The sequence below is a fragment of the Drosophila guanche genome, unplaced genomic scaffold (assembly GCF_900245975.1).
Source record: "Drosophila guanche unplaced genomic scaffold, DGUA_6, whole genome shotgun sequence".
In the NCBI taxonomy this organism is placed as follows: domain Eukaryota; kingdom Metazoa; phylum Arthropoda; class Insecta; order Diptera; family Drosophilidae; genus Drosophila; species Drosophila guanche.
Window position 1 is genome coordinate 1,392,939 of NW_022995745.1, and position 13,078 is coordinate 1,406,016.

A 13,078-nucleotide genomic window follows, 5' to 3' on the forward strand; every position below is an offset into this window, starting at 1 on the left:
ATAAATGAGGGAATCAATTGAGGAATCGAGGCAGAGGCAAAATGAACAACTAAATGCAAAACAAATAAACATACAATTGCCAAAAGAAATTCCCAAATGAATGAATATTCCATGAGATCTTCTGAGTTTGCGAGTGACTGAGACATGCCCATGCCCATCTTGTGTGTCTCGAATGTCTATCTTGCAATAATATCTTAATAATTAATTTTCACACATATCATGGCTGCTGTCAGTGAGTATGCGTAGTGTTGTTGCAGCTCCCGTAACCAAACACTTTTCAAGTTACACAAGTGACACGATGATAGCTGCAAATAAACTCCTAATTGCAGCTGGCTGCCAGAATGCAGCTAATCAGACAGTTTAGTAGCTAAATGAACCTCCTTCGGGGGCTTAAATTCCATTTAAAAGTCTCCCCCGGAAAGTGCTCAGAATGGAGATAGAAATTCAATTAAATGGTCGAGTGCAAGGGCAGGACATTCCATTGTGTGTGTGTGTGTGTGTGTGCGGGTGCACATGTCAGCTCAATCCGATTAGAGCTGAGAGGACAAACAAAAATAATAATATTGAATCCCAGACGCCAGCCAGGACGAGGCCGAGCAAAGGCGGCAAAACCCCCACTGAGCATTCAATTGTTTGCGTAATTTGCTTGCTTACACTTATGTTTTCATTAAAGGCTTAAGGACTTATCATTTATCACTACTGACTCATATTTGTCGAGCTCTCGATTTGCATTTTGTTGGAGAATTTGTTGATGTTGCTAAGGGGATGAATTGTTGCTGCTGTTGCTGTTATGTTGCTGCTGTTGCTGTTATGTTGCTGCTGCTGCTGCTGCTGCTGTTATGTTGCTATGCATGCATGTTCTATGACGCACTTTCGATTTGTTTTGGTTGCATTCGTTGACCGTTGGCCAATCACTCGCTCAGATAACGGGCGTCAATTTTGCTTGATAGTCGCAGCTCCCACCGCGAGTGTCACAACTAAACTACCCTGGGCCCTGGCAGCGAGTATTAGTGCAGTTCGAGCTGGTCATGGGTGCTGCAATGGGGGGTAGGGTCAATGGCGTAGCTGTCACTGCATGGCCACTCAAACACACACACACACACACGCCGGAGCCGCGTGAACGAAGAACGGACATGCGGCTCTTTATGCTTAGCTCTGCAGTTTGCACAGTGACCAGCTCCCCCAGCCCCCGCATTGCATAATCTGTACTGCTGCACTAAGCTGGTGACTAAGCTGGTGCTATATTTAGTCAGCAGCACATGACTCACGCGAGGAGTCTTTGCAAAGGGTCTGCCGAAAGCGGATGCAGCAACAGCAACATAACAGCAGCAACAGCAACATAACAGCAGCACTAGCAACATCACAGCAGCAGCAGCAACAACATATTGGTAGAAGGAACAACGTCAGCAACATGTATCAAGTGCAAAGCGCAGGCAGGAATTGTCAAGCGCCAAAACGCTTCCTTTTGCGCCGTTCATTGGCCTGCCCCCGCCCCGCACCCGACAAAACGGTTGGAAAAAAGCGTTCAGTCAGTTCCCAGAAGCCAGCAGCGAAAAAACAACTCCCCGAAGCTCATTTGCATGGCTGTAAAACCAAATAGGTCAATGGACATGAAAACAAGAGTAACCTTGAATGCCCACCAAAATATTCTAGCCAAAAAGAAGAACACAAAAAGACACAAAAAAAAAACTATAAGCAGCAAAACGTAAACACTTCAGCTAACTGCTGACGTAGTGTCGCGAGAGGTGGGGTGGAAGGAGCGCGCGGGGGGGGGGGGGGGGGCTACGCTGTCCACGCGGTGTCGGGTCTCAGGTCTCTCGGTTGGCGGGTTCCCGCGCTGGCCATTCAAAGAATGTGGCAAAAAACCCAAAGAACATTTCAGTCATCAAAGAATTCAGAGCGATCGAAGAACACAAATGGCAGGCGGAGCGTAAATCCGGAAATCTACGATCCACTAGAGAGGGGGGAGGGGCAGGGGCAGGGGCAGGGGCTGCCTGTATCCAATTCCAGTATCTTGTCCAGCAGCTCGGCTTGTTTTTGGGAATGTGAAATGTGAATTGATTTCATTTATTTCATTTGTTTTGGCAACAAAATTCGAAATGTGAAATTTGCATGCCAGCCTTTGATCGCAAAACTTAGAACTTGGGTGGAAGATTTAAATTTATTCTTCTTGTTTCTGGCCAGACAGTTACCACCCCAAAGGTGCTTGAACCCAGCGAGCCACCACCCCACACCACACGACACACGACACACACAGCAACCCCCCCAGCGACACCCCCATGTCAGCCCGTTATGGCGCAATAGCCATTGAATCACAACAAGAATGCTAAACGCTTAAACCGCTTGGAGATCGACGTGTTGCCAACTCTGAGTGTAGCTCACAGCTCGCAGCTTGAAGCTTGAAGCCAAAGCCGAGCTCAATGATCATGATGATGATGATGATGATGACTCTGCCTGGCGCTGTAGATGTCAGCGAACGCGCTCAAGGTTGCCCATGTCTATGGTGTGGGGCGCATCGCTTGGCATTATATAATCGTCGGCAATACACACAAACACACACACCTGCTACTGTTGCTGCTGCTGCTGGAATGATTTGTGAAAATTTGATTGGAATTTGTTGTTTTGGTAGCTTAAAGTTGGAAACATTTCGCAGAGTTCATTGGCATCCAGCAGACCACCCCAAGCCACACAGCCTCACCCTTCGGCATGTGCTCTGATGGGCTCAGGTACGACTGGGAGCTGCTTGTTTCAGCTTCACTTTCAATGGGTTCGCTACTCGTGAATCTATGCAACTTTAGCTGCAATTTCCAGCTAAAGCTTCAGTTCTAACTCCAGTTCCAGCTGCACTTTCCAGCTTCGCTGAGTAAACACGACACAGCTGTGAGATTCGCTGATTACGTAGGGCCTCCCCCCGGCATGAGTCATTCAGCGAGCCGGCAACAGGTTGAACCAAGCTCCACACAGCCTCTTCCTCTGCCCCTGCTTCTCTGCTCTGCTTCTGCCCTACCCCGCCATTCTTCATTCTCGATCGATCGTTGTATTGGGGGGCGGGCCCTACGCTCGTGTTTGCTGTTCTTTTTTTGCTGTTGTTGTTTTCATCGATTGATTGAGAAGTCGCAGTTCAGAGTTTTTGTTTTTGTTTCTTTGCTGTTTTCGGTTTCAGTCGGGCCCTTACGATCGTCAGCAACAACAGCAGGGGAACAGTCAACAAGCGAAGCGAACGCGTTTGATGGTTTAATGAACTCGAGCACGCACTCCCCTACCGTGGGGGGGGGAGGGCTGTCAGGGGGTTCCTTTCCAGCATTCCACGCACATTCTGCGCATATTTCTGATGCTCTTTCGCTTGATGCTGCTCCTTCGCCTCCTTCCATTAGCACTCTTCAAAAGCTTACATAACGCAGCGTACAATTTTCCACGTTTGTTTTTTTTTTGCTTCTTTTCCCGCCATTTAGGGTTCAATGAATTCTCCGAGCATTTTCGCTGCTTTGAATGGGTTTTTGGTTGGGGTTTGGGTTTGTTGTTTGTTGTTGAGCAGCTCATTTCCGACTTCTCGTAACTAAATTGCTGGGAACTGTAAGGCGAGGCCAGCGTAATCCGCCAACATTGCGCTTTTTCAGGGTCTTTCACGCCCGCCATGAATGGCGCTCGGCGTCGGATTCGAAGTTGGCCTGGCGTTTTGGTCAACTTACGTAAAAAAAATAACACAAACTTTTACGCTGCATGGAAAAATACTAGAGATAAGCGAAAGGTAAGTCAGAGCTGCTGCATAGTACGGCTGTCTCCTGTGTGTTTCCATCAAAATTCTGAACGCGATATCTATGCAGCAGCAAGTGCCGACGGCAACACGAGCTGCTGCACAGTTGTGATGCATGGGAATGCATGGCAATGAAACCAAAGTACTGAGTACTCCATATTCCTCCACCGTTCTCAGCCAAAGCGAGATCCAAAGCTCGCTCTCTCCTCTCTCCTCTCTCCGCTTTCCTCTCGCAGTTTCAGTTTCCGCGTAGCGCACCTGATAGCCAGCCAGCACGAAGCTCTTCTGCACATTTGCTGTTGTTTCTTTTGCTGTTGTTCTCCGTTTCTACAATTGCCGTGAAATTCTTAAGCTGTCTCAAGTGTCTTTCTGCCCCCCCCCCCCCCCGCGCTCCCTCCGCAGTTTCTGCTGTGTCTCGCGGGTGAATGAATGCGAATGAATGGGGAGTAGGGGGAAGAACTAATGAATTTTCAAGGCCAAAAGGATGAACTGAGCCGACACAAAAATATGTAGATGATACGCAAATCGATCGATCGAGCAGTGGCGCAAGATTTATGTTTGTTTTTGTCGCAAATTTCATAATATTCCACTCCATTCGACGCCATTCCCGGCTCTGGCAGCGTCACCCGTTCATAGTTGGAAGAGCTGTAGCAGCAGGTGGGGAAAGGTCTGAAGCGGGGGGGATGGTGTGACGGGGGTGGGTGGTTTAGGCTCTACTGCGTCGTCTTCTGACCGGCCGCAGAGTATTTTTATGCGTATTTTTTGTTGTTGTTGCTTTTGCCCCTCTCTTTTCTTCTTTGTTGTTTATGATTTCGTGGCGCACCAGGAATTCGTGTGTGTTGCTTTTTCAAGTTCAAGAGCACCATAAGCCATAGACACACACATAGCCACATACCACATAGGCATCATAAGCCATACACTGAGACAAACAGGTGGCAAGGTGATCATCAATATTTCAAACAATTACAATAAAATCATAGAAATTTCTGCTTATTAGAAATGTTGTTTTGCTTAATAAAATACAAAATATTGAATTATTTTTCCGCATTTAATTGTAGGCAACAAATATTTAAAGCGAACAATTAATGTTTCTTTTGGTGTAGTTGAAATGATGAAAACAATCTAGTGGCTGCGTTGCCGTTTTGCATATTCATATGCCGCAGCGTGCCTTGGGTGTCTGCTCCGCTCTGTTATAGGACTTTTTTTTTCTTTGTACGCATTCTTCAGCGTAGAACTTTCGGGAAGCGCACAGGCAGAGCGCAGCAGGAATTTATTTTCACCTGACCGCTGAATATTTTTGCGCAAAAACAGAGCATAACATAATTCCCACTAGGAGGCAGAGTCATGCCAAAACAATGTGGGAAGGGTACACAGGATATAACAGGAAACAATGTGCCAATGCCACGAGTTGGCTGCTGCCGCTGCTGCTGCTGCTGCTGCTGCTGCTCTTCAGGGCGACTGGCATGTGTCCATCATTTATTCATTGCATTTTAATGGCTTTTTCTAATTTTAAATGGCATTCAACTTGAACGCAACATGCGCAATTCGTGTGGAAAGTTGTCAATTTGTTAAGTTTCGGGTTGCTCCCTGTTCAGGTACTCGCAAAATCATGAAATAATTACAGTAATAATCTGCACACAATTAAATGTGCATGTGCATGTGCATGTGCAGCCATGTACAATAAATGTCCTTTGTCCTCTTTGCTGCTGCAAAGCTGCAGTTGGGTTTTCTGTATGTATTTTGTGCTTTTTAGCACTCGGAACTGCAGCATTGCATTTAATTATTCATGAAATGAAGTAGCAAGTGACTGGGAAATTAATGGGCGTATTATGAGTAGACGCTAACAAATCAATAAGCCAATTGTTCATCGCCTCTCATTTCATTCCCCACTCCTTGCCATTCCCCTGTTCCAGCCCAATCCACTTTTGTGTTAGCTAATTCCCAGTGTGTGTGTGTGTGTCGCTTTTTTTTCGGCTGTTGCTGCTGCTGCTGCGGTTGTTATTTATTGCGTTTTGTGCTTAAGTATACGAGATTGCTGCTTTGTTCGGCTCGCGCCCAAGGTCGCGCTTCGCATTAAAACATGGAGGGGGGGGGGGGGGGGCGTGCAAAAACAATTCTAAATATTGCATCACGAGTGGGCAGGAGGAACACGAAAAAAGCAAAACACGCGTGTGCATAGTAGAAGAGACAGAGAGAGCGAGAGCGAGAGCGGGAGCGGGAGGGGGGAGGCTGGCCATAGCGAAGCGCCGATACTCTCTCTTAGGCAGCGCAGCGCAGCGCAGCGAAAGAATAGCAAGTGGAACGCTGGCAGGGGGAACGCAGAAAGGAGCATGCCGCGCAGTGTGCAAAGTGTGCCACACATAATCAGCATTGGAATAAGCGAATAATGAAATAATTACGTTCACAATCGCAGGCATCGCGTCACATAGCAGCGGTGGGATTGGGGGGGGGGGTATGGGAATGTGGAATCGCGGGGATGCGATGGAATGACAGCAGCGAAATCGCGTTATTTATAGTATGTACACACACAGACACACACACACGCATAAATCAAATAAAGTGACACTCGAAGTGCCGCCGTGCCGTTGAGCAAATCAAATCAAATTATCAATCGAATCGGATGTGCCTGTCTGTGTGTGTCGTACCACAATGGATGAACTTTTTTCTTCTTTTGCTTGTTGGCTGCTGCAAAAATTCTTGGAGCGGAAGCACGCAGCAGCCCCGCGGCGCATTCCACTGACTCGTCGTCACTAGAGAAATCTTCAGGTTTCCTGATTTAATGCATATTTCTACACTGAGTCATATCCGCAGCATCCTTGACGTAGGGCCCAGGGCCAGTTCCAGGCATTTCGTGACTGTACGCTCACACCGATCCACCAGTGGGAATGGATCGAACCTATGGCCTGTTGCTGCCTGCCCTGCACCAACTCCAGCAACTCTCCGCTCTTTGCTCTTCGCACTTCACACTCGGCAGTCGCCTAGCAGTCATTAGCCTTTTGGCAGCAGTTCCTGGAAACTTCTTTGGAGTCAAACCCAGCGCCAATGACCGCACTCAAGGCCACTGCAGCGAGAGAGAGAGCGTTGTGAAACAGTTTTCCTGTTCTCGTTTTTCATTTCTCTGCCTGCCTGCCTGCCTGCCTGCCTGTTCGTTAATCCTTAGTCTGCCGCCTGCTGCCTGCTGCCTGCTGTGTGGCTGCAGCAAAGCCTGTGTGGACAGGTCCTGTTTCCCTACGTGTCACTGACCTCTGCCCAGGCCATTGTCTCTGTTTCAAGTGCTTTGTTTTTTTTGATTTCCTAGGCAATACTTTAGCTCTGCTCTGTGGATGCGGCTGCTGCCGATGCGGCTGAGCCACTTGAAGTGTCCTAGGCGGCAACTGGAGATCGCTCTTGCGAGTTCAATGACTGTGACTGTGACTGTGTATCTGTAGCTGTACCTGTATCGGTATCGTTAATCTGCCGATGCGTCTCTTGCTGTACAGCTGCCAGTGCTCCTCCCCCGCCAGCGCGCCACACCGCGCCACTGCAGCATACATTTTGGCTCGTGTCTGGCTTTTGGCCTTGGCAGCCGAGAGTCAGCATTTGGCATTCCTCTGTGTCGCTGCGTTCTAATCAATTCTGAAGTGAACGCAGCATTAATTGTTCAATTTGCATAAATATTCAATTGGATCCAGGCTCTCCAAAGCCATTCCTTCAACTAGTGTTTCCCCAGCCCAACTGCAACAATCTCAACTTGACTTGGTCTTAACTCAACTCTGTTTTCGTGAAGAATTGGGTCAAAGGCACAGAAATTTCTAGGGCTTCCAGAGAGACACAGACAAAGCACACGACCGCGACCTTCGCAACTTCATTTCGATAAAGGTGTCTTGCCTGTGTCTTGTCTGCTTTTGTATTGTCTCTTGACTGTTGTCTGTTGTCTTCAAGCCAATGACAACATTTTCATATGCATATTTCGAAATTTCTTGACTGTGGACCGTGGTGCGTATTTTCCGTGTTCGACGTCAATGCTGTGAGGGTCGGACCTTGTCCTTTAGCCAAAAAAGAACCGGCAACACAATCTTTATCACTCGCTGGTCTTTGCTTTGGCCATTGATGAATATTAAAAATGCCAAATCAAAATAAATAAACCCAATCAAAGCGGCAACTTCTGCAGAACTGATTACAAATGCAGATGCATTTGAATTTCAATTTCAATAACAAAAATTAACTCTTTTGGAGCTAATCCAATGCCACTGGGATGTTGTTTTGATCAGCATGGAATGGACTGGAATGGAATGGAACGGAATGGAATGAGTGTCCAGCTTCAGCTTCAGCTTCAGCTTCAGTCGTCCATCATTCAAGCCAAGCCAAGCCAATCGCTCTAGATCTTCGTTGGCTCGCTGAAGGCTTCGTCGCTATTGACCCAAAATGCAAATTTTGCATCGGAATTCTGTGTGTGCTTCGATTCCGACAACAGCTCAGCCAGCAACAACAGCAATGTGTGGGCGAGCGCTGCAGATGGTCTTTGGCTAGGTTAACCAACAAAATGCTCGAGTGCAGCAACAGCTTCCGCCTCGCTAAATTATAAAGATGACAATACCCCCAAACTACAGCAGGGCAGGTGCGGTGCAGGAGTCGTTTCTGTTCTGAAAGTGAGTCTTTTCCGCCTTATCGGAGGGGAGCCATTGCCTTGCCACAGTGGCAAGTTTAAATAATATAATAATTATCAACTTAACATTTACTTCCTATTACATTCCATTATTTACCGCCATGTACTTTGAAATTCTATATCGAAAATAAATACTTTTAATACTTTTTTCCGTCTTTTCAACGTTAAACCAATCAAAATTCAAAATCCCGTTCGCTCTCTCAAGCGTCGTCTCTCAAACATGTTGGCTTCGAGCATGTTCGTCTCGATTCGATGCTTGGAAACTTGTTGAACCGTTCGGTCCGTAGGCGCTGCTTCGTCTGCAGAGACCAAAATCGTGCATCAAGGGGTCGAGCACGGGCAGGTGGATGGTGGTGGGTTATGCGGGGGCCTTCTCTTAGGCTTACCTGAGCATGAGCCGCAACGTTGGCATCGCTGCTGGTGGTGGGTGGGCGGTACGGGGAGGTGAGGCTCGTCATGACGGTGAAGCTGAAGCTGAAGCTGAAGCAGCAGAGTGTAGACAGCGGGGGAAGCCCGAACCCAGGGGCGCCAGCTGGCCGCTGTCTTTGCTGTTTGCCGCAGCGGCTTCTTCAAGTTTGGAGTTCTGTCGCTGTCGACAGCGACGCCAGCAGCACTGCTCAAGCTTCGTTTTCTCTCGGCTCGGCTCGATTCGTTTTCTCGAAATCATTCCCATGAAACGCAAACTGAGCACACCTGAGCACCTCTTTCGCTGCTCTCACTCAAATTGAGTGAGCGCTGATTATGCGTTCCAATACAAATACTTTATGGCCACTCAAAACATAAGAATCCCACTCAAAATGCCAATCGACAGCGCCAGCGACGCGGCGCAGCGAGCAGCGCAGCGGGCAGCGATCAGCGGATCGGCGACGGCGGTGGTGATATTGGTGGGTATAGGGACTGTGCATGCCTCAATATTTCAATATCTCGGCCGCGCGGACAACGAAAACAACAAAGGCGCTTGGGGTTTGAAGCCGAGCCCGAGCGCGCGAGACCGAGCCGCAAGCCGCGAGTCGCGAGCCGCGGGCCACGAAACCGAGCATGAGCCCGAGCCCGGGCCCGAGCCCGAGCCACGAAACCGAGCCCGAGACCGAGCCGCGCCGCCGCCGTCGATCATTCGTTCGGCGCTCTGCCGCTCGCTCGAAGCGGGCTCGAATTGTTATAAAAGTGGCAAGGACATACGGTCGAGCCATTAGTCGAAATTTATAAACGCTCGACGCGAAATCGTCTCCGGGTCTCCGTCTCCGCCACCGACCACCGACCAAGCGCCCCGAGCACGCAGCTAAATATTATTTTTTTTCCGTTTTCAAAACACCATCAAAGCAATTCGACATTATTGCGATTCACCCAAAGATTCAACACAAAACCACAAAAAAAAAAAAAAATTAAATTAATTTTTTTATTGGTTCGGCCCCAGACAATATCTTGAGAAATCATTTTTTTCTGTTAAGTGCCACACACAAGTCGCAAGTAAAAATCAAATGGCCGAGCAGCAGTGCAACAAATAGAAAAGACACTCCGCTGCAATCCACATCTGAAGTCCTCCCGAGAGAGAGAGAGAGAGAGAGAGAGAGAGGGAGCGAGACAGATCCCAGCAGGATCTCCAGAGCGTCGCCCAGTAAAGTTCAACCCAACCCGAACCCACCCCACACACGACGACGACGACGACGTCCACGACGACGACGACGACGACGACAAAATGCTGGCCGACTCGTATCTGATAAAGTTTCTGCTGCGGAAGCTGCAGGTGCAGCAGCAGGACGCCGATGCCCAGCACCTGTTGCTGGTGTTCCTCGGCTTCCTGTTACTGGTCAGCCTGCTGCAGTGGCTGCTAAGAAACTATCGGGAGCTGCGCAAGCTGCCGCCCGGCCCCTGGGGCCTGCCCGTCATTGGCTATCTGCTGTTCATGGGCAACGAGAAGCACACACGCTTCATGGAGCTGGCCAAGCAGTACGGATCGCTCTTCTCCACGCGCCTCGGCAGCCAGCTGACCGTCGTCATGAGCGACTACAAAATGATACGCGAGTGCTTTCGCCGTGAGGAGTTCACAGGACGACCGGACACGCCGTTCATGCAGACGCTCAATGGCTATGGTGAGTGTTGCCTGAAGATCCCCGCCCTGTAGATTGGGTTTAGATTGGGTTTGCCTTTTACCACCCACATTTCATCTACTCGATCTACTGCTGCGAGCTGGGTCAGCCAGCGTTCATTTACGCGCGAGTGTTGTGGAAAAGTACAACAACGAAATAAAAGTCAATCAAAATTAATGTAATCAGCGCACAGCACACACTGAACCTTAACGACACAGGCAGGAACTGCTTCTGCCTGCTGCTTGCTGCACCAAAAGCAAGCAGTGCAAAGCAGCAATTAAAAAACGCTCAAAAGTGCCACAGCGAAAATTGTATTTAAATTCCAATTAAGTGAAGAAATTCCGCGTGCATTTCTTTGTTGCTCCGTTACATATTATTTTTTTTTGTACATCTTTTTGCGGCTTTTGTTTTTAGTATTTTTGTACTTTGTATTTTATTTTGATTTCGTTTTCGCGTCTTTCGTTGCTTATTTTTATGTTTGTCTTTTGTCTTTCTGCTGCACTTAAGCTGCACTTTTTGTTGTTGTTGTTTTTGGTTGAATTAAATGATAATGCACGACAGTTTTTTTCCCTTTTCCCTTTTGTTTTTTGTTTAATTTGTCGAGTGTTTTTTGTTTTGTTTTATTTTATTGGCTACGGCTGTGATTTCTTTTCTGGCACCCAAACAATTCTCAACCAAAACAAAAGTGGGGCAAGCGTAATCTGCCCATCTTGCAGGGTGGAGAGAGAGAGAGCAAGAGCCTACCTCAATTAAATGACAAGCTGTTCCTTTTCCATCGTTCCAACACAAGACAGTGTCTCAATTTCTCCTTCTCTTTCTCCGTTCGTTTTCGCGCAGGCATCATCAATAGCACTGGCAAGCTGTGGAAGGATCAGCGACGCTTTCTGCACGACAAGTTGCGGCAATTCGGCATGACCTACATGGGCAACGGCAAGCAGCAAATGCAGAAGCGCATTATGGTGAGTGTACAGTCCCAGCAAGAAGGACACATCCCCACCCCCTTGCACCCTGCTGACACGCTCCCTTCTCGCCTCTGTTCTCCTTTTCCCCTGCCAACCCCCAACCCCCCCTGCAGACGGAAGTGCACGAATTCATTGGACATTTGCATGCCAGCGACGGGCAGCCGATTGATCTGTCGCCCGTCATCTCGGTGGCCGTCAGCAATGTCATCTGCAGCCTGATGATGTCCACACGCTTCAGCATCGATGATCCCAAATTCAGGCGCTTCAACTTCCTCATCGAGGAGGGCATGCGTCTCTTTGGGGAGATTCACACCGTGGACTACATCCCGACGATGCAGTGCTTCCCCAGCATATCGACGGCCAAGAACAAGATTGCCCAGAATCGTGCGGAAATGCAGCGCTTCTACCAGGACGTGATTGATGATCACAAGCGCAGCTTCGATCCACAGAATGTGCGCGACTTGGTCGACTATTATCTGTGCGAGATTGAGAAGGCCAAGGCCGAGGGCACCGATGCGGAGTTATTTGATGGCAAGAATCATGGTGAGTCGCGGTCCCACATGCTGCCCCCCCCCCCCTGTTCCACATCCTGAGCATCCTTTGACGCATTTCCCTTTGCCCTGTGTTCTGTGTTCCTTTTCGCAGAGGAGCAACTGGTGCAGGTGATCATCGATCTGTTCTCCGCCGGCATGGAGACCATCAAGACAACGCTGCTCTGGATCAATGTGTTCATGCTGCGCAATCCCAAGGAGATGCGTCGCGTCCAGGATGAGCTCGATCAGGTGGTGGGACGCCATCGTCTGCCCACCATCGAGGACCTGCAGTATCTGCCCGTGACCGAGTCAACCATTCTGGAGTCAATGCGTCGCTCCAGCATTGTGCCATTGGCCACAACGCATTCACCCACAAGGTAAGCCATGCCCCAACACCCCATCATTCCATCGAGCCCCCTTGGGATGTGCTTACGCACTTCCAGTCCGTTCGTTCACACCGAAAGATCAGCGATCTACGCACAGCGTAGATTGTCATTCATTGTCGTGGCTGCACCAGCCTCTGGCGCAGTGGCCCACTTTTTGTGCTGCCAGAGATTAGAGTGCAGCCCCCATGATCGTTGATCATTGAAAATGCTCAGCCTGGCACGCTCCTAACTAATCGCAATCTACCCTCCCTCCCGATGCCCCGTTGCCTCTTTCGCAGAGATGTCGAAGTGAATGGGTATACCATACCGGCCGGCTCCCATGTCATCCCATTGATCAACAGCGTCCACATGGACCCCAATCTGTGGGAGAAGCCCGAGGAGTTTCGTCCCTCGCGCTTCATCGACACCGAGGGCAAGGTGCACAAGCCCGAGTACTTCATACCCTTCGGCGTGGGCCGACGCATGTGCCTGGGCGATGTGCTGGCCAAGATGGAGCTCTTCCTGTTCTTCGCCTCGTTCATGCACTGCTTCGACATTGCCCTGCCCGCCGGCCAGCCGCTGCCCAGCCTCAAGGGCAATGTGGGCGCCACCATAACCCCGGAGGCCTTCAAGGTCTGCCTCAAGCGTCGACCACTGGCACCGACCGCCAGTGAGCCGCATCATGTGCGAAATGTTGGCGCCAATTGATGGGGGATGGCCCACAGAGCAGTA

The 13,078-nt window shown here is 49.3% G+C and overlaps 1 protein-coding gene across 1 annotated transcript; it reads left to right on the top strand.

Annotated features, from left to right (window-relative positions):
- Positions 1-9,466: 9,466 nt before the first annotated feature.
- On the top strand, positions 9,467-13,072 carry LOC117581214 (cytochrome P450 18a1). Its single transcript, XM_034268191.1, has 5 exons — positions 9,467-10,489; positions 11,324-11,445; positions 11,562-11,991; positions 12,094-12,358; positions 12,646-13,072. Exons 1-5 carry the CDS (start codon positions 10,096-10,098, stop codon positions 13,052-13,054), a joined length of 1,620 nt encoding a protein of 539 aa, XP_034124082.1. The 5' UTR covers positions 9,467-10,095; the 3' UTR covers positions 13,055-13,072.
- The last annotated feature ends 6 nt before the right edge of the window (positions 13,073-13,078 follow it).

Bases quoted from the DNA above. Each gene is read 5' to 3' on its own strand.
- LOC117581214 (XM_034268191.1), top strand. From the start codon at position 10,096: ATGCTGGCCGACTCGTATCTGATAAAGTTTCTGCTGCGGAAGCTGCAG. The intron at 11,446-11,561 runs GTGAGTGTACAG...CCCCCCCTGCAG, and splicing joins AAATGCAGAAGCGCATTATG to ACGGAAGTGCACGAATTCAT. The intron at 12,359-12,645 runs GTAAGCCATGCC...CCTCTTTCGCAG, and splicing joins ACAACGCATTCACCCACAAG to AGATGTCGAAGTGAATGGGT.